The sequence below is a fragment of the Lepidochelys kempii genome, chromosome 25 (assembly GCF_965140285.1).
Source record: "Lepidochelys kempii isolate rLepKem1 chromosome 25, rLepKem1.hap1, whole genome shotgun sequence".
Classification (NCBI taxonomy): Eukaryota; Metazoa; Chordata; order Testudines; family Cheloniidae; genus Lepidochelys; species Lepidochelys kempii.
The window spans coordinates 7919649-7938276 of record NC_136404.1 but is presented as its reverse complement, the minus strand read 5'-3'; the positions used below and the strand labels follow the sequence as shown (position 1 = coordinate 7938276).

Sequence of the window (18628 nt, the reverse complement as noted above, 5' to 3'; positions counted from 1 at the left end):
TACGGAGCAAATTCTAGTTTTACGAGGAAGCCCAAAAGTAAAATATAACGCAGACGTAAAATACATTTCCAATTCTCTCGCTCCATAGATGCATATGGAGAGAGGGGGGAGCTGACGGAGAGATATTGAATTGGAAATGTATTTGATTTATGAGTTTGCTTTAAAATTGTGCCCCCCCCCGGTAAAATGGTAGACACCCTGAAGTATAATCTCTTTCTGCCTCGCTCCTTATTCCCCCCTTTTCAGCTACGGATTTACTTGCCCTGTTAAACCAGCGTTTTCTTTCCTCCACTCCCAGATGTGTGGGGGGTCGAACGGGTGTCTGTCCATATCTGCTCCTGCTGCTTGATGCCCAACTCGGAGTCCGGCCAGCGTTTAGGTTCCGTCACTCGTGGTTTCATTTCGCGTGGCTTACAAACAAACCCACCGCAGAGAGGCTTTTGCTCTTTGCTAGAGAGCAGTGCCGGGGAAACATCCCTACCTGGAGAGAGAAATCGCTTCTGCTTTTAGACTTGTGACACTTTGGCTTCTGAGCAATAGGGGGAGGGAGAGGGGAGATCAGAGACCTGTCGTTTGATATGAAACTATCCTTCACACATGCCTAGATCTTTCGTTATACGATGCTTACAAGCGAATAACACCTTACTACATACAATCCATATCTATATGTAATGATACATATACATGGTGGTCTATCAACCGTCACCAATACAGATCAGCTAGCTAGCTAAATTTTAGCAGAGACATAAATGTAAATCTCTCTCTCTGTGTTACTGACCTCTGTTATTTTCCCCCTCCCAAGGCAAAGGAATCCCACATTCCTTAATGAGTCCACTGCAGGAGTCTATAAATTTCCCTGGCCTGTCTGTATTTTGATGTCTGGCACATCCCGGGCTAGCTGTGTAATAAGCAGTGGTTTGGGACTTCAGGCCTTTTGATGCCAGTTGAGGCTGTGGCTGGGGTGGTTTGGGGCAGGGAGTGGAGAGGGGGCGGGAGGAGCTGCCTTACCAACAGAAAGGCAAAGCCCGGGCTGGGGATCGATACAGCGTCAGTTCAAACCAGCTCTGTGATCCGCTCCCCCACAACGCACAGTGCGGCCAGGGCTGGGTCGGCCAATGGAAGCCACCAGCACCCAGCGCCAGCCGAACCGGAGACCAGCCCCGGGGACAACAAGCTCGGGGGTGCCTTTCTCCGCTGCCCCCCAGCCCAGCCCAGCCCAGCCCACGCCCTGAGCGTGCTTGTAACTGGGCCTGGGGGAGTTGGTGTGACCACGGACTGCTACATTAGTACTTCTGCGGACACACAATGAGATAGATCCCAGAGGGGGAGAGAAAGAGATGAAGGCGAATGATTAGATTTGGGGTTTTCAACAGGGTCCAGCTAAGACCACTGAGGCGTTGAGCGAGTTAACTAAATGAGTAAGTAACTGATAGATAGATAGATAGATAGATAGATAGATAGATAGATAGATAGATAGATAGATAGATAGATAGATAGATAGAAGGGGTGGATGGGGATAGATAGATGAAAGCTTATGCTCAAATAAATTGGTTAGTCTCTAAGGTGCCCCAAGTTCTCCTTTTCTTTTTGCGAATACAGACTAACACGGCTGTTACTCTGAAACCTGTCATAGATAGATAGATAGATAGATAGATAGATAGATAGATAGATAGATAGATAGATAGATAGATAGATAGATAGATGTGTATGGGGCTAGAGAGATCGATTGATCCATGTGTAAGTGGACAGACAGATGATACATAAAGTGTGTATGGGGGGGGAAGATATTTTTTTTCGGAAATGTTAAATATGCTGCATGGAAAACACCCCAGTGTGGATTAGGCCGCTCCTCCACACTGCTTATGGCTATTTACAGGCTTCGGCCCTGCCTAGCTCTCTACTGGGCACTGAAACAGGCAAGTGGGAAGGCATCTGTGGCTGAGATCAAAGGCAGAAGCTTCCTTGCTCTTTAAGGAACCACTGGTGGTTCTTATGGGCCGGGGGCTGCTTCTGGCCTTCCTGCTGAGCACCCTGCCCCCCACCCCCTGCCCCCAGAGGGGCATCCTGGGGGGAGGTGTGTGACTGGGAAATGCAGCTGTAGCGAAGAACTACAGGACAAAAGACGAGCAGCTAAGGGCCTGACTCTGTGTGCCTGTGAGGGGCGGAGGGGAGCAGAGGCCCCGGTTATTGGAGACACACTGCCCGACCTACACAGTCATCTGTGGACACAGACGTCCATCCACACGGAGGTTAACACTGGCCACTGCCCTCTGTGCGGATGTCCTGACAGAACCCCGGTTACTTCCATGGGCTTCGGCTTCGGCACTAGGGGTGCTTTCAACTGCGAGACCTTTCCCCCCCCCCACCCTTGGGTTGTTGGAAAGCCCCCTCCCCTGGCACCTTAGCTGGGCGACCTGCCCGCCACTGCTAATCTCCAGCGCACAGGGGCCCCAGTTCTCCAGTTCGCCTTTGGAGGCTCGGTTACAGGAGCGAGGGCCCTGCCTCCTGCCGTGGGCCCCGTGCAGAGCTGCGCCCCTAAGGCGATCCCCGGCGAAGGGGGTTCAGACAGACTGTGGGAGGTGAGCACGTGTGAACATCTCCTCTCATTCTGGTTCGTCGCAGCATCAGAGCCCCCACCCTCTGCTCACCCATCCGTCTCCTGGGACTTATCTCCAGACCCGGAACCTCTGAGCGGCTTCAAAGCAAATTAATCCATCGGCCAGGGTCCAGGTTTTCTTCCTTTCCATCCCAATGCAGAAGGGCCCCTCCCAAGGAATCTATTGCCAAGGGCATGCTGGGTTCGAGTCCCTCTCGGTGTAAGATCGGATCCCTTCAGAGGGGGGGTCTTGATACAATAGCCAGGGGGAGATTCCCCATTGGCCACAACACACAGTGCCCACGTTTAGTCTCGGGAAGCCCCCGGATGTTGGACATCGGTATCATCCGTGGGTCCAGACAGATGGGGTGGGGCCCTTTTGAGAGGGGACGTAGCTATTTCCTGCCAGAGCCTCAGGCCGTGTAAACCAGAATAAGTCTGTTAACTCACACCAGGTGCGGATCTAGCCCAATAACTACTTGTACTTGTTTCCCTCCTGCCACGCCCATACAGTCCAACTGACCATCCCTAAAACAACCGGCTCCGTGGGGCAGAGGGGTATAAGGCCTGACCTCGGTATAAAGTAATCTCCGCTCTCAAATATATTTTCCTGTAACATGTGTGACAAATAGAACATACATGACAGGATAGCATTCGAGGAGCGGACGGGATGAGGAGGGTTGTTAATTTCATAGGGGTGGTGTAATGCAGGGATGGGGTGGGAGTGAATTATGATCACACCGGGAGCCAGCTGTGGATTTTGGTGGTTCCGCCTAACTTGATTTTCGGATTGTTTTAAACATTAGAAGGCGCCCCCAGAGCTTGACATTTGGGTTCTAAAGATCGAAACAAATGCACAGAGAAAATGCCATGTCGTCTGGACGTTCATTAAGGATGACCTGGAAAATTCACTTGAGGTTTTCCCACAGAATACATTTCCAAATGTACCCTGATGAAACCATCCTACAATTGCCATGCTGCACAACTCGGATTCACACCTGCAAGTGCACACACAAAGGCACGCGCGCACACACGTGTTCTCTGTGCGTAACATTCTTCTCCGTGTCTGTTCCGTGCTGGCCTGCACGAATGTTCACATTTCGTTTACACTTACGGAAATGTTTCTTCTTACCGTCTCGACTCACGTTGTTCGCAGTGTTGGTCCCAGGATCTGAGAGAGACAAGGCGGGGGATGGCATGTCTTTATTGGACCAACTTCTGTTGGCGACAGAGATTACATCTTCCTCAAGCCTTGCAGCTTGTCTCTTTCACCAGCAGAAGCTGGTCCAATATAAGGGTATTACCACCCCCACCTTTTCTCTCTTACACACGCACACATGCGCACATATTCACATACACATCCATATGTGCACACTCAGAAAGTACACACGTATGCCCAACAGAGAGAACTTCCACACTGCTCAGCCTCTGTGTGTGTCTGTATCCTTGGGTCTTAGGCTCCGCGTCTTTGTGGGTCTGTTGCAAGTGAATCTGCTTCTGGAGGAGGGGGGTGGACTTGTGTCTCTGTGGAACTGCGCTATACCTGTGTGTGAGCGCTTGGGCGGTTGTATCTGGGAGCCCTGCTCTTTGTGCATGTGTGTTTCTCTCTGTGTGCCCCGAGGCAGGTGAGTGCCAGGGTGGCTGTGTGGGGGTACACCCAAGGCATCCATGCCCAGAACACATGCACCTACCCCCAGGACTACCCAGGGTCCCACTCTCCCCTTATCCCCCACCCCTCTCTTCCTAAGCAGAGTCTGAATCTGACCGAGGCAGGGAAGTGCGGAGAGGTAGAGAAGACAGAAGTTTGAAAGGGGTCTTTCGGGGGGAAGATTTCCACGAGACAGGCAGAGGTAGAGATGGATGGGCAGGCGAGCGAAGTGTCCATCGGGCTAAAAGAAACCGACCACCCATGGGGCGGGGGGGAACAGCCGCAGCTAGACACACACACCCCGAGCCACCTCTCCTCCAGTCGCTCTGGCCAGGAGTCCAACCTGCTTTGGCAGTGGAGACGAACCTGGCAAGCTGGCTCCCCCGCAAGCCAAACAAACCCCCCGGCTGGCGCTGGGAGCCGCGGCTGGGACCAGGGATGTGTTCGAGCCCGGCTGGATAATTAATGCTTCCACATTGGCCAGGCGCTGCGGCCTGAAGGGGGAACTGGAGTGGAAAGAAGAGAAAGGCACCAACAGACATTTTATAGGCGGCCCAGCTTGTTTATTGATCTTCTATTTACTGACTCTAACTCATACACCAGGATGGACTCCTGAACCCGGCCCAGGGCCTGCCCCGCTCGCTGCAAAGCTCCCGCTCCCCCCAAATGGCAGAGCCCCCTTCCCTTCCCGGGGACTGGTCCCCCGGCGGCGGGCGCGGGGCAGGTCTGGAGGGAGAGGCCTGGTAGATGGAAACCCCCGGCGCAGCTTCCTTCTGCTGGGGAGGCGTTAAAGGGGCCGGTTTCACGCACTTCCCCGGGGCTGGGTGACTCCCAGGGTCTGTGTCCGGCTCGCCCGTCCTTCCCCTTCGTTCACTATTTGTATTGGGTAAATTGTCTCCTCCCATCTCTCTCTCTCTCTCTCTCTCTCTCTCTCTCTCTCTCTCTCTCTCTCTCCCTATCTATCTATCCCCATCCACCCCATCTATCAACACCAACACACCCCAGACCCCACTGTGTCTCTCTCCATCACGACCAATAAACACCCCACTCTGCCTCCCCCTGTCACGACCAAAACACCCCACTCTGCCTCCCTCTGTCACGACCAAAACACCCCACTCTGCCTCCCTCTGTCACGACCAAAACACCCCACTCTGCCTCCCTCTGTCACGACCAATAAACACCCCACTCTGCCTCCCCCTGCCACGTCCAATAAACACCCCACTCTGCCTCCCTCTGTCACGACCAAAACACCCCACTCTGCCTCCCCCTGCCACGTCCAATAAACACCCCACTCTGCCTCCCTCTGTCACGACCAAAACACCCCACTCTGCCTCCCTCTGTCACGACCAAAACACCCCACTCTGCCTCCCTCTGTCACGACCAATAAACACCCCACTCTGCCTCCCCCTGCCACGTCCAATAAACACCCCACTCTGCCTCCCCCTGTCACGACCAAAACACCCCACTCTGCCTCCCTCTGTCACGACCAATAAACACCCCACTCTGCCTCCCTCTGTCACCAATACACACCCCACTGTGGCTCCTTTTGTTACCACCAACATACATCCCACTGTGCCTCCCTCCGTCACAACCAGTAAACATCTCATTGTGACTGCATCTGTCACCACCAATACACATCCCATTGTGCCTCAGGGTGTCACCACCAATACGCATCCTACTGTGCCTCTGTCAGTCATCACCAACACACACCCCACTACACCTGTCTCTGTCACCACCATCACACCCTCAACTGCGCCTCCCCCTGTCACCACCAGTACACACCCCGCTTTGCCTCCCTGTCAGCACCAAGACACAACCCACTGTGCTTCCCTCTGTCACCACCAAAATACACACCACTTTGCACCTGTCTGTCACCATCAGTAGACAACCCCCTGCATGTGCCTGTCACAACCAATAGACAACCCACTCTGCCTCCCTCTGTCACCACCAATACACACCCCACTCTGCCTCCCTCCGTCACCACCACCAAAACACACCCTTCTAGGCGCCCCTCTGTGACCACCACTAACATATACCCCACTAAGCCTCCCTCTGTCACCGCCACCAACACACCCCACTCTGCCTCCCTCTGTCACCACCAAGACACCCCCTGTGCCACCCTCTGTCACCAGCAGAACACACCCCACTGTGTCTTTCTCACACCACGAATACACCCCCTGTGCCACCCTCTGCCACCGCCAATGCACACCCCACCCTGCATCTGTCTGTCACCACCAATGCACACCATCTGTGCCTCCCTCTGTCACCACCAAGACACACCCCACTGTGCCTCCCTCTGTCACCACCAATGCACACCCCACCCTGCATCTGTCTGTCACCGCCAATGCACACCATCTGTGCCTCCCTCTGTCACCACCAAGACACACCCCACTGTGCCTCCCTCTGTCACCACCAATGCACACCCCACCCTGCATCTGTCTGTCACCGCCAATGCACACCATCTGTGCCTCCCTCTGTCACCACCAAGACACACCCCACTGTGCCTCCCTCTGTCACCACCAATGCACACCCCACCCTGCATCTGTCTGTCACCGCCAATGCACACCATCTGTGCCTCCCTCTGTCACCACCAAGGCACACCCCAACTCTCCATCTACCCTTCTTTCCTTCTGCCTCCCACTCTCCGCCCACATCTAACTCCCTCCTTTCTCCTTGGGTTGCTGTGCTCAGTTGGGTCTTTCTTCCCTTTAGCTACAAGTGGCAGGCGACAGATCGGTGCCTGAACCCCGCCACATTCGTTCCTTGCTGCCTTCCCGCCCTGCCCCGATTGCGGGTCTCGCCCCAAGCACCCGGCTCGCCCCTCGGCCCGGGGTCCGCGGCCACCCCGGGGGGCGAGGGGGAGGCTGTCGGGTCGCGCTGAGCTCTGGCCCGGGGCAGAGGGGAAATAGAGATTCCCAAGCGCCTCGTGTGTCCCGGCTCGAAGGGGCCTCGCTGCCTACCCCCCGGGATCTGGAATATCTCGATCCCCTGTTTGCAATTTCCCCAGCCCGGTGCAATGTCTGTTGCTTTGTACTTTGGCTCCGCTGTTGATTTTCTATACCCTGTAGCTCGCAGCTCTCAGCCACGTGTGATTCAATGTCACAGCCCCCCCCCCCCCCCAATGTAGGTGTGCTCTGGAGCGGCGATTTAAACAATATTTGAAGGCCGTTAAACAAACGCAATGGGGCGGGGGTGCCGGTGATGAACTGGGGACAGTAACTCGAAGGCATCGATTGGCGTGCCGCCCCCTCCCCCCGACCAAGTCCTCTTGCCATATAATGGCGCTTTTTAGAGGCAATCAGGGTAATGTGTGCCAGGCGCATGCAGACGATATGCAGATCAGCCTCGGGGGAAGCAAAGCCAGGAGGGACAAAAGTCACTACTGCTGAACAAAAGAATAAAACAACCTCACGGCCAACCGACCGACCGACCAGAAAACACGGGGGAAATCCGTAGAAACGGAAACAACCCCTGGGGGCGGGGGGACGTGCTTCTCCACCGCAGGTCGATCTCCCGCTCAGCGGGCACGATCCCTGCTCCTGCCTTTGCACACTCATGTGCCCGTAACATACACGCATAGGTAGTCACGCTAAGCCCCACTGGCCTCCATGGGAACTTTGGCAGTACTAGGAATGCAGAATGAAGCTCTAGATGGGTGTGTTCTTTTATACCCCCCCCCCCCCCCAATACCTGGTGCACGGTCTAATCTGTCTAGCCAGCGTTTGACATATAGGAACTTGGGTTCTCTTTCCCCCCCACCCAAACAAGTACCAAATCAGTAACTCTCTTTCAGCCCTTCCTTTCTTGAGCCCGACAATTATTCCAACATCGTTTTGAAATCACGCGCAGGGGAAAGGTGCCCTTTGAAATTACACCCTCGCCCTCTAAGTACACAATGCCTCTGCCGCGCGCTGGCTGCCATTTTCAGCGACTCCGTGTCTCACCCTTTTTAGAACTGGTTAATAAGCTCTCCCCAGATCCCTTGCACATCCCCAAATCCGCTGGCAGAGTGTCCCCAAACGCAGACAAAGACAATCCCTTCCCTAGCTGATCGACAAATGCCATTTGCAAGAGAGCCATTCCATTTCGCCTTTGGGTTGCGATTTTCATATTCTAGTTTCCAGAAACACCCAGTGAGTTTTACTTGTTTGCTTAAACGACATGGCACTTTCCTGCTAATTTGGAAACAAACCAAAACCTTCACGAAAAAAACAAACAAACAAAAAAAACCCTTTCTTAGAATTGTCGTGTATATTTACAACTCATGGCATTTACTATGATGCAGGATTTTCAAAGAATATCAGGGTTGGAAGGGACCTCAGGAGGTCACCTAGTCCAGCCCCCTGCTCAAAGCAAAGCATTTTGGTTGTAATCCCCCTTCTTTCGTGTGTTTTATTTTAGGTATGTAACATACCTGATATTTAAATGTTTGATATTTCTGAGTCATGCAATACAGACGTGCTCATTTCCTCTCGCTGTATTATATATGTAACATACCTGGTATTTTAAAATCCAGTGCAACATTTTGCATATCTTGCACCACATCTTTTCCTTTGAGCAGGACTATATTCTAATATATGCAACAGAGACGGTCGTTAAACGTGTATCCAACAGATTTTGATTTAAATCAATTAAAATCACCCAGGGCAAATGACCTCCTAGTTCCCCCCCAAAGTTTATAGAGGAACTCGAAACCTCATTTCAACTCAAAATTCAGAAAAGGGTTTCAGAACACAACGCTAAAGAGTGACCATGTCCCAACAATATTGTGAGTTCATTTAGTGGAGGGTTTTTGTTGAGTCTTTTAGGTAAAATCCACGGCCATATGTCTACTCACAGACTCCCCCTTGAATCGTCCAGCTTTGAATTTGTTTTTTTTTTTTTATTTTGGTGAGTCAGAAATAAAACAACCAACTGCTCAATTAGACTGAACAACGGGGGTACTTAAAAAGCCAATTGTGGCACTGTTTAAATCTTTATTTACCAGAACCTTGTAAAGGCAGGAACAATTTGCATTCTATTAACTGCTTTTCAATAGGGCATCGACTGGAACTAAAGGATGCCACTATCTTGCCCTAATTAAAGAGCAACTGAATTACACTAAATACATATGAATACTACTATCCCCCCATAAATAACCCCAGACATCTTGCTATAGGTGGGGAGTGCTTCATCCCATTCGCCCAGGCTCTGTTAGGATCTGCTTGGAGCTCAGATACACTGACACTAGATGGCCCACAGGTCATGCGGAATTTTGTTTCAATAACCCAATCCACCCCCTTTGAGCCCACCAGACACAAAATATCCATAAGAACGGCCCTACTGGGTCAGACCCATGATCCATCTAGCCCAGTCTCCTGTCTGGCCGTGGCCGGTGCCAGGTGCTTCAGAGGGAACTAACAGAACCGGGCAGTTTCCAATGATTTATCCCCCCTGTAGTCCAGTCCCAGCGTCTGGCGGTTCTGAAGTCCAGACCAGAGGACTTGCTTGTTATCTAGTCTATGAAGCAACCCTGTTCCCTTAGCAGCAAGGCAGGTGGGTTACAGGACACGGGGAAATAAAATGGTCAGAAGCAATATTGAGTATACAGAACGGGGGGAGGGGGTTGCGGAGGGGGGGTGAGTGCAGGTGTGTATAGCATCCCCATGGCTGCCACAGCCGAGGGCATCTTATTTCAGCATGTCTAGAAATACTCCTGAGACTGCAGAGAACCCCGAGCCCCTGTGGAAAATGTTCTCTCCACACAACGAAGAGAGAAAGCGAAAGTCGATGATACACAGGGAGGTTTTCATCTTACTTGTGGATATATGAAAGAGATCACTGTGTTTCCATATGTAGGAAATCGATCTGGGTAAATATATTTCACCTTGTATTCCATGCGAACAACAGGAGAATTGCATCTGTGCTTAGGTGGCATTATAAATGATCATACAGCATAAAACCCACGGTTCTGTTATGCAGACACACAAGCAGAAGAGAAAGAAACTGTCTCTGTTTGTCTTGACATATCTAAGGAGACATATATGTGTATGCAGAACAGAGAGGAATACTTAGCCACACTTTGCCTTCATACTGTATCATTTATAAACACACAACGACTATGAGTGTGAGTGTGAGTGTGTATACAGAATGTGTGTGTATAATGTACATAACACATGATGCATATAAATATGCATATACAGTTATAATACACGTTTCATGGGACTGTATGTTTAGCTGTATGCATCATGTATGATCTATATTATACAGAACGTGTGTAGGTATTTTTCTAGACAGCCATATTTATAATCATGAAATTCACACCGGGCTTTAGACTGGACTCCTGAGTTTCACTCTCGCGGGGGTGGTGGTGGGGAGGGGAATGCGGAGAAATGCTATCAGCGTAATGTTTAACCTAAATCTTAACCCAGAGAACCAGACCCCACCTCTCCCAGGGTATACAGACATGCTTCAGAGTTTACAGTTCGGTCTCTGGGGTCTCTCTGTTCAGTATTATAGTGCCCTGGAGCGCAAGAGGCAAAGTGTCCTGTCCCCCCGTCCTAAAACCAGGCCTTTCCTCCCGCTTCCGTGTGGGTGCATTTATTTTTCGGTGACTGTCCATTCATTTAAAATACAGTCAGGACTGAGTCAGCATCTGAGCCGTGATGGTTTGGGTACCCTCGGTTTCAGAGCCAGACAGCAGCATCTCCCTGCTAGCAAAGCCCCCTTTGCTTGCAAAAGAAAACCAGACTGGGAGAGGACCGCGTCAGATAGATCCCAAATGCAAATCATTGCCCGGGCGATAGAGAATTGATTGGCGGTGCCATTTGTAAAATGAAGGAGCTATCATATTGATCCATTGGGAAGGAGAGGGAGGAGGGGAACAGCTGAGTTTTGACTCATTCAGCAGCATGAAGAAGCAGGCCTTGGGGGTTTCTGTGCATACAGACCTTTTAGACCTGGCTGGGGTAACTGATTTACCGCTATGTATTTAGGGTGGCGAATCCAGCTCAGTATTAAGCCCTTCCAATGGAGCAAAAAAAGCTGAGAAAAGCAGGTAGGTAGCTAAATAGCTGGGTAGAGATAGATAGACAGACAGAGAGACAGAGAGAGAGGGTGTCTGAGGATAGATAGGTAGATAGATAGAAGGGGTGTATGAGGATAGATAGATAGATAGAAGGGGTGTATGTGAATAGATAGATAGATAGATAGATAGATAGATAGATAGATAGATAGATAGATAGATAGGGTGTATGTGAATAGATAGATAGATAGATAGATAGATAGATAGATAGATAGATAGATAGATAGATAGATAGATAGATAGATAGATAGATAGATAGATAGAGAGGAGTCTAAGTAACCTATAGGATCTGCACCCCTGATCCCTTTGACCTAGGATCTTTATATTTCAGACTGGTCGGAGGGAGGGATTTTGAGGAGGGGGAAAGGATGAGGTTTATGATAAATATGATTTCCTTTTCATGCGATCTGTTAAAGACTTGAAACAACCGATAACACACACACAAAGAGAGGGAGAGAGAGGAAAAATAAAGGATACAGCTACCCAGTGCAGAGCCTTGAAAGGAGAGCACACCGTGTGTGTGTGTGTGTGTCCAAAGAGAAGCACGGATTGGATTTTTGCAATGTGTGTACCGATGTGTCACACCTCTGCTGCGCGTGCAGAGGGTGCCCGTGCAGACCCGCACCGGTCCTTCGGGGTTTCTAGTGCCGCCAGCAATCCCCCCTGCACAGACCCATGCCTCTAACACCCCCGCCCCCTCTGCCCCCCTACCTGCGAGCCTCAGCGCCGACATCCTCTGAAATTCAGGCTCCTGCAGCCACTTCCACATCCTCCGGAAGGTCTCCCGGCCGGACTTGAGCTTACTCCAGGGTTTGGGGTTCCTCAGGAGGTCGGACAGGGTGCCCTGAGACCTGCACAAGATCCTCTGGGCAAAGATGGCCTGGGGGATGCTGTACCGCTTCAGCTCCGCCGTGATCCTCTGCGCCACCTCCTTGGTGTTGATCTCCTCCACCTGCCCGGAGCTGCCGGCCTGCGAGCCCGAGGCGGACGCCTGCCTCTCCCGCTCGCCCAGCAGGGAGCCGTTGGGCTGGCCGTGGTGGTGCCCGTGAGGGTGCATGCCGTTCAGAGGGGGCATCATGCCGGCGCCCCCAGCCCCCAGCCCCCGGGCTAGGTGCTCCTCGCTCCGGGAGAGCATGGCCGCGTGGGAGTCGAAGCCGCTGGGGGAGAGCATCTTCTCGCTGGCCAGGTGCCCCCCGGGGCCGTAGGGGGCCAGCGGCTGCTGCGCGTTGTGCAAGGGGCCCAGGCCGTTGGGCAGCGGGGAGAGGGGCTGCCCCATGGCCGGCATGTCCTTGGGGTAGTGGCCGTAGAGGTTGCCCATGGAGGAGAGGCTCCTCTCGTCCCGCATGAGGGTGAAGCTGCCGCTGACGCTGGCGGGCAGGCGTTGGTGCGGGTGATGATGCGGGTGGTGGAACTTGTCCGAGACGGTGGAGATGGGGGGCAGGTGCTGCAGCGGGGTCAGGGTGGTGTAGGTGCTGCTCAGGCTCATGCCCGAGGGGGACTCGCACGCCATGCTCATGGCCGGGTGCAGGGGGCCCCCCAGGCTGTGCTCCGGCCGGTAGTCCCCGGCGCCTTCCAGGATCGAGGCCATGCTGGGCACCACGGCCGGCCGCCCGTGGGGGACCAGGTTCCGGTGGGCGGCCGGCCGGCCGTGGGCAGGGCTCATCAGCTCCCCGGCCTGCGAGTGGGGCACCCCGTGCAGGCTGCCCAGGCTCTCCATGGTAAGTTCCATGCTGGCCCCCCCCCCGCCGCCGCCGCCGCCGCCCGCGCTGCCCGGCTTAATTCAGAGCCATCGACCCGCCCCCCGCTCGCAGTCAATCCAGCATGGTTTGCTGGGGCGCCTGGCCTCCCTCCCGCGCGCCGGGCTGCCCCCCCTCCCGCCCCCACCCCCTCGCCATACAACGCCCGGCCTCAGTGGGTGCGCGCCGCTCGCCCGGGCTCTCCCCCGGCCGCTGGCAGTGGCAGCCCGGGCTCTCCGCGCTCTGCGGCCGGCGCCGGGAAAGCTGCGGATCGCATTGAATCCCCGAGCCCCAGCCAGCCTCAATCTCACAGCCAGCCGGGCCTGACGTCAGCAGCTCCTGGCTCGCCACACAGCCCCCCCCTTCTCCTCCTCCCCCCCCCCCAGCCCCCCTCTCTCCCTCCCAGCTCATCCGGTGAAACTATAACTTGGTGGCAACGTGCAATTGGAAAATAAATGAACTTCTGCTTTCCTGGACACCTAGCGCTCTACCCTTCCTCCCCCCAGCCATGCACACTTCATGCCTCGCCTCCCGCCCCGCCGCCGTGTGCAACAAAGCCCAGGCCTGTCTGAGTGCAAACCCGGAGCCGTGTGTCAAAGAGGAGACCGGATCGGCTTTGAAACGTATAGAAAAATGTAGATCGCCAAGAGACCGTTTGCACACGTGCTGCATTGGTGTAACACACACACACACACGATGAATCGATGGTTAATGCCCGGAAGCAAAGGGGGGAGGAGGGAAAAATAATTCTAAAGGGAGGTGCAGGGGAGAAAACCAGTTAACAATTGTGGGCACCGTTTTAGTTAGCGTCGTTCCCTGTTTGTTATAGATCATACAGACTCAACTGGATATCATATATATAGCTTTTACGTTAGCTAATTTCTAAATCGATCGATCGATCGATAGATGCTATGCAGGCAATTACATAGAGATGTGTGTGTGCGTTTGTGTGTGTGTTTGTCAGTGTGTGGGTCTGTGTCTACATGCATTCATGGTCTCTTTCCCTGCGTGTGTTTCGGGGGCGGCGGGCGGGGCTCTGGTGCGGAAGGGGAGGCGTTGAAAAACACGCACCGTGGTGCCCTCTGACAACCCCAGGCTAAGAGGATTGTCCCACCTGGGCTTTTCTGCAGAGAGATTCACCCCCTTAAAGCTCGCCCTCTGGGGATTGCAGGCTCGCGGGCAGTCTCGGCTCTGTCCCCATAACCGGTCTGATCCCTAAAGGTATCGATCGCTACACATGAAGAGGGGAGGAGAAATACCTCCTGGCTCTCTGAGTCGTTAGCTCAAAAGGCTTCCTGGGGAAAGCCAGGGGGAAAGGAGCGGGTCACCTCCTGTTCTCTGGGCACCTGTGGGCACCGGATTCTTCTTCGGGCTGGCCTGCCAATTAGCGCCACTCCGCTTCGCTCCGAGGCAGAAAGGGGTGTTCACACTCTCAGGGCACCGGCTAGGGAACGTGGTGACCCGCACTGGGATGTGACTGTCAGGAAATCCCTGGTGACTGCCATGGCATAGGCTCACCTGGAAGCGCCCGGCGACTGCACAGGGGTGTGTGTCTGTGTGTGAGATTGCAACGCACGCACATGTATAGACAGACACGCACATGTATAATGTGCATGCATATCACACATACCATCAGGCGACCTGCAAACAGCAGTGATTTTACTCAGGTGAGTATTCCTACGGACTTCCTCAAGACTACTTACAGACAGAGTTCCTGACGCCTTTGCGCCACAGAATCCAAGGGGTAATCGGGTTTTTGGCCTTGTACGAAAGAAAGAGAAGATAGATAGATAGATAGATAGATAGATAGATAGATAGATAGATAGATAGATAGATAGATGGTGTGTGGAAGGATAGATAGATAGATAGATAGATAGATAGATAGATAGATAGATAGATAGATAGATAGATAGATAGATAGATAGATAGATAGATAGATAGATAGATAGATGGTGTGTGGAAGGATAGATAGATAGATAGATAGATAGATAGATAGATAGATAGATAGATAGATAGATAGATAGATAGAGTGGGTGTGTGGGGAAAGAAAGAAAGAAAGAAAGAAAGAAAGAAAGAAAGAAAGAAAGAAAGAAAGAAAGAAAGAAAGAAAGAAAGAAAGAAAGAAAGAAAGAAAGAAAGAAAGAAAGGCAGGAAGGCAGGAAGGCAGGAAGGCAGGCTGGCAATTGGTTTTCCGGATCCAATCAGTGTTTTGATCATCTTTAAAACTTACTTGCAAAATATTACAGACTCTTATGTGTGACCCCCACCAACAGCACGATAGCTGGCAAAATTAAAAATACAATATTTCCGCCGCAGAACTAGACTGCTCTCTGGAAATCAAAGACTGGAAGGAACCAACGGACTGTACAGACATTGCAACAACTCCCACACCTCTCTCCCTTTAAAAACTCCTGATCTTTACATTCAGATCAGACACATGCATTCAATAGAATCTTAGAGAGAGGGAGACAGTGGGTGAGAGACAATAAAACACAGACATTTAGCTCTAGCCAGACGGGCAGACAACAACATATCATCTCTCGCCTTTCTAGGGAAAAAGCAATATTGAAATCTGAGAACATTCTTTGGCTAAAAAGAGAGAAAGAGCAGATAAAAAAAAAAGAACAGAGAATTTAGCTTCCATGGAGCCTCTGGTTAATATTTAAATTGATATTGAGACAGTTCCAGTGTTTTCAGTCTGTTCTGAGTCCTCTCGGGTCAATATATGCTGGTTTCCAAAGCTTCATTGGAAGAGGTAAAAAAAATCTCTGGCTTACCATTTTTAAAGCATTACTAACTCTTCTGAAGCTTTGGATTTAATAAGCGCCATCAATAAAGAACACGCCTATTCCTTTGGAAATCATCCTCCAACCCTCTAAATCTATTACCGTAGCCTGCATGAGACCAAATCATTGTAATGAGTTGGGGGGAGGGGAAATAGAGGTCTCCATTTAGCTGCTATTGACCCAGATGCAGTGCACCAACTGCCCTCCCAAACCAACACCACAAATGCAATTTATGTAGGAGAAAAGTCATTTTGACAGGCAGTATTTTATTTTCATCATTGCCAGTTTCTCTCATTTGATCCAGTCCTTTTCCTTGGAATCCCTGGTCAGTTTCTCTCTGAGAAGTGAAAAGAAGATAAGCAAGCACCCAGAGATTAGGGGTTACATTGTGTCGATTGCATGTTTCATGAGCTTTAGAATCCCCCAGACATGTCCACTGAAAGCACCTATGTGACTGTGAGCCCCCAGATATCCTTGCGTTCATCTAAGGTGCATATCCCTGCAGCGATTTTGGTAATACGCTGGCCAGGTCACCACAATACCTTGACAAAAAGCTCCCAACGGCACGTTTCCTGCCTGCACCTGCTGCGGGTCCTGCATCCTTCCCTTTCGACTTCGGGATTCCAGAGATCTCCAGACACATCTGAGCTGCAGGGACATTTCATCTTCCACAGCAGGAAATGACTGAATTCATGCAAGAGCTGATCTATGGCATGCAAGTGTTGATCAGAAATGGCAAAGGGAGTCTTCATCTTATTAATAATAATAATAATAATAATAATAAAATTAACCTCTGCTTCAGTGCAGCCACTCCCGAAGCTTCATGAATATTCAATTACCACTTTATACCAAACTTTGTAGGCAAAATATTCAAAACTGAAAGTATGAATAGACTCTGGCTTTATTTTTTTCCCTGTATAGAGAAAAGGGAAAAGCCTTCTTGCTATAAATTGTCATCTGGAAATACTTTTGCTTTCACTATAGAACCTGTGAGATTGAATACAACTCTTTCTTTTCTTTTTCTTTGAGATTGCAATATAAAATCAATCCCAGAGCCAGCCATTTTCTTAGTCCTTGGTAGGCCACTTACTTGCAAAACAGCAGCAGCAACCTGGAGGGAAGTGGTAGGGAGGCTCATTGTTTTCCAGAGCTCATTGAGAAGGAAGAAACCTGAGATGGATTGTACCATCAATCTCTACTCTTCAGCTGGGCAGGAGATGCCCTCAAAGGGCAAAGGAGATACTGGTTCATGCACTCCTCCCACCCCCGCCCCCCATTACTGAAGTGGTAACTTCTTGTCCTGTAGAATGAACATAAGAACAGTCATGCTGGGTCAGAGCAAAGGTCCATCTAGCCCAGTGTCCTGTCTTCCAACAGTGGCCAATGCCAGGTGCCCCAGAGGGAATGAACAGAACAGGGAATCATCAAGTGATCCATCCCCTGTCGCCCATTCCCAGCTTCTGGCAAACAAGAGACTAGTCATTTCAGAGCATGATTTTGCATCCCTTTCCCCACCCCCATTGTAGGTGTCCCTAAAGCATTTGAAATGTCCTTGAGACCAGGCATCAAGGAAGGATGGTTTCCCTACAACCCACCGACTGCCAAGACCCCTCCCACTCCACTGGTGTGAGCCTAATAGGTGGCCGAACCCCGCTGTGCCCTAGAACTGGTTGTGGACAAGGGAAGGGTGTGTGGAACAACTCTTGCATCCTTTCTCCATCCAGAGCAAGGGTGTCAGTGGTGGCCCAGAGAGACATCATGAAACAGGGACTCAAGGATTTGGACTTTCTTCTCCCCCCACCAAGAAGTGGGAGTGTTGAAGTCTTGGAGAACATGTCAGGGTCATGACACTGAAGCACCAGGTGTGTGAGCAGAAGGGCATTTGGAAAGTCCCCAAGATCTAGCAGGGAGGTCTACAGTCCTGGAAGCGCATGCCACCTCTCCCCACAATTCTCCAGCCTGCAAGGCAAGGCATGTAGGCCCCACCTAGAGCCACAGGCCTCCCAAGGCCCTTGTCTGGGTGGTCACAAGCAGGTGGTCACTGGTGTCTGGGCTTGCTCTCCCCACGTTATAACTCTAGGACAGGGGTTCTCAAACCTTTTTTTGCTGGAACACCCTTTGTAAATATTTCAGGCACACACCCCCCCCCATACCATGCCCCCTTACTTCAGCGCTGCCTTCAGACCTGGACACCCAGCCAGCTGCTCCCGCTCTCGCAACCCCCCCCCTCCCAACAGTCTTGTGGCCCCCTTTTGGGTCAGGACCCCAGCTGGAGACAGGCTGCTCTAGGGAAAGCTCCGATCCTCCCTCCGAAGACTGGGGGAGGAGCAGAAGAAGCAGGAGAGCTGCCCTCCTATTGAAGGAGCCTGTGTGGGAAAGTCCAGGGCCCCTTAATGCCCGTGAGACCCAGAACCACCCTCCGCACGCTGCAAAGCCAGCCGCCAGCATGCGCCCCGCCGCGCAAAGTGCCCCGCGCCTACCTGCTGGGGACAGAGAACGGATCATTCCGCCCCGGATCTTTATTCAGGCTTTCACGTGGTCTCGGGGTAGCCGCTTAAGCCTTTCGGCGAGCCGGTCTGGGCGTTTCTTCCCCGTTTCGGAGCCAAAGGGAAATGAACGGCGGTGAGACATCTTGGCGGTTGGAGACCTGAGGAGGGACTACTTTCTAATGAGTGTGTCTCGCAAAAGGAGCACTCCGCGCACAGCTCTGTGGGGCTGAGAGGGCTCTGGACCGAATTCTGGTCCGTTACTGGTCTAAATGCGGATTGACACCAGTGTGCTCCGAATCAGAACAGCGCG

The 18628-nt window shown here is 51.9% G+C and overlaps 1 protein-coding gene across 1 annotated transcript in view; it reads right to left on the bottom strand.

Annotated features, from left to right (window-relative positions):
* ONECUT3 (one cut homeobox 3) overlaps positions 1-13036 on the bottom strand; it is an 82466-nt gene extending 69430 nt beyond the window's left edge. Inside the window, exon 1 of the mRNA XM_073324147.1 lies at positions 12019-13036. Within this exon, the coding sequence (XP_073180248.1) occupies positions 12019-13036 (1018 nt within the window). The remainder of the gene's footprint in view (positions 1-12018) is intronic.
* Positions 13037-18628: the final 5592 nt, after the last annotated feature.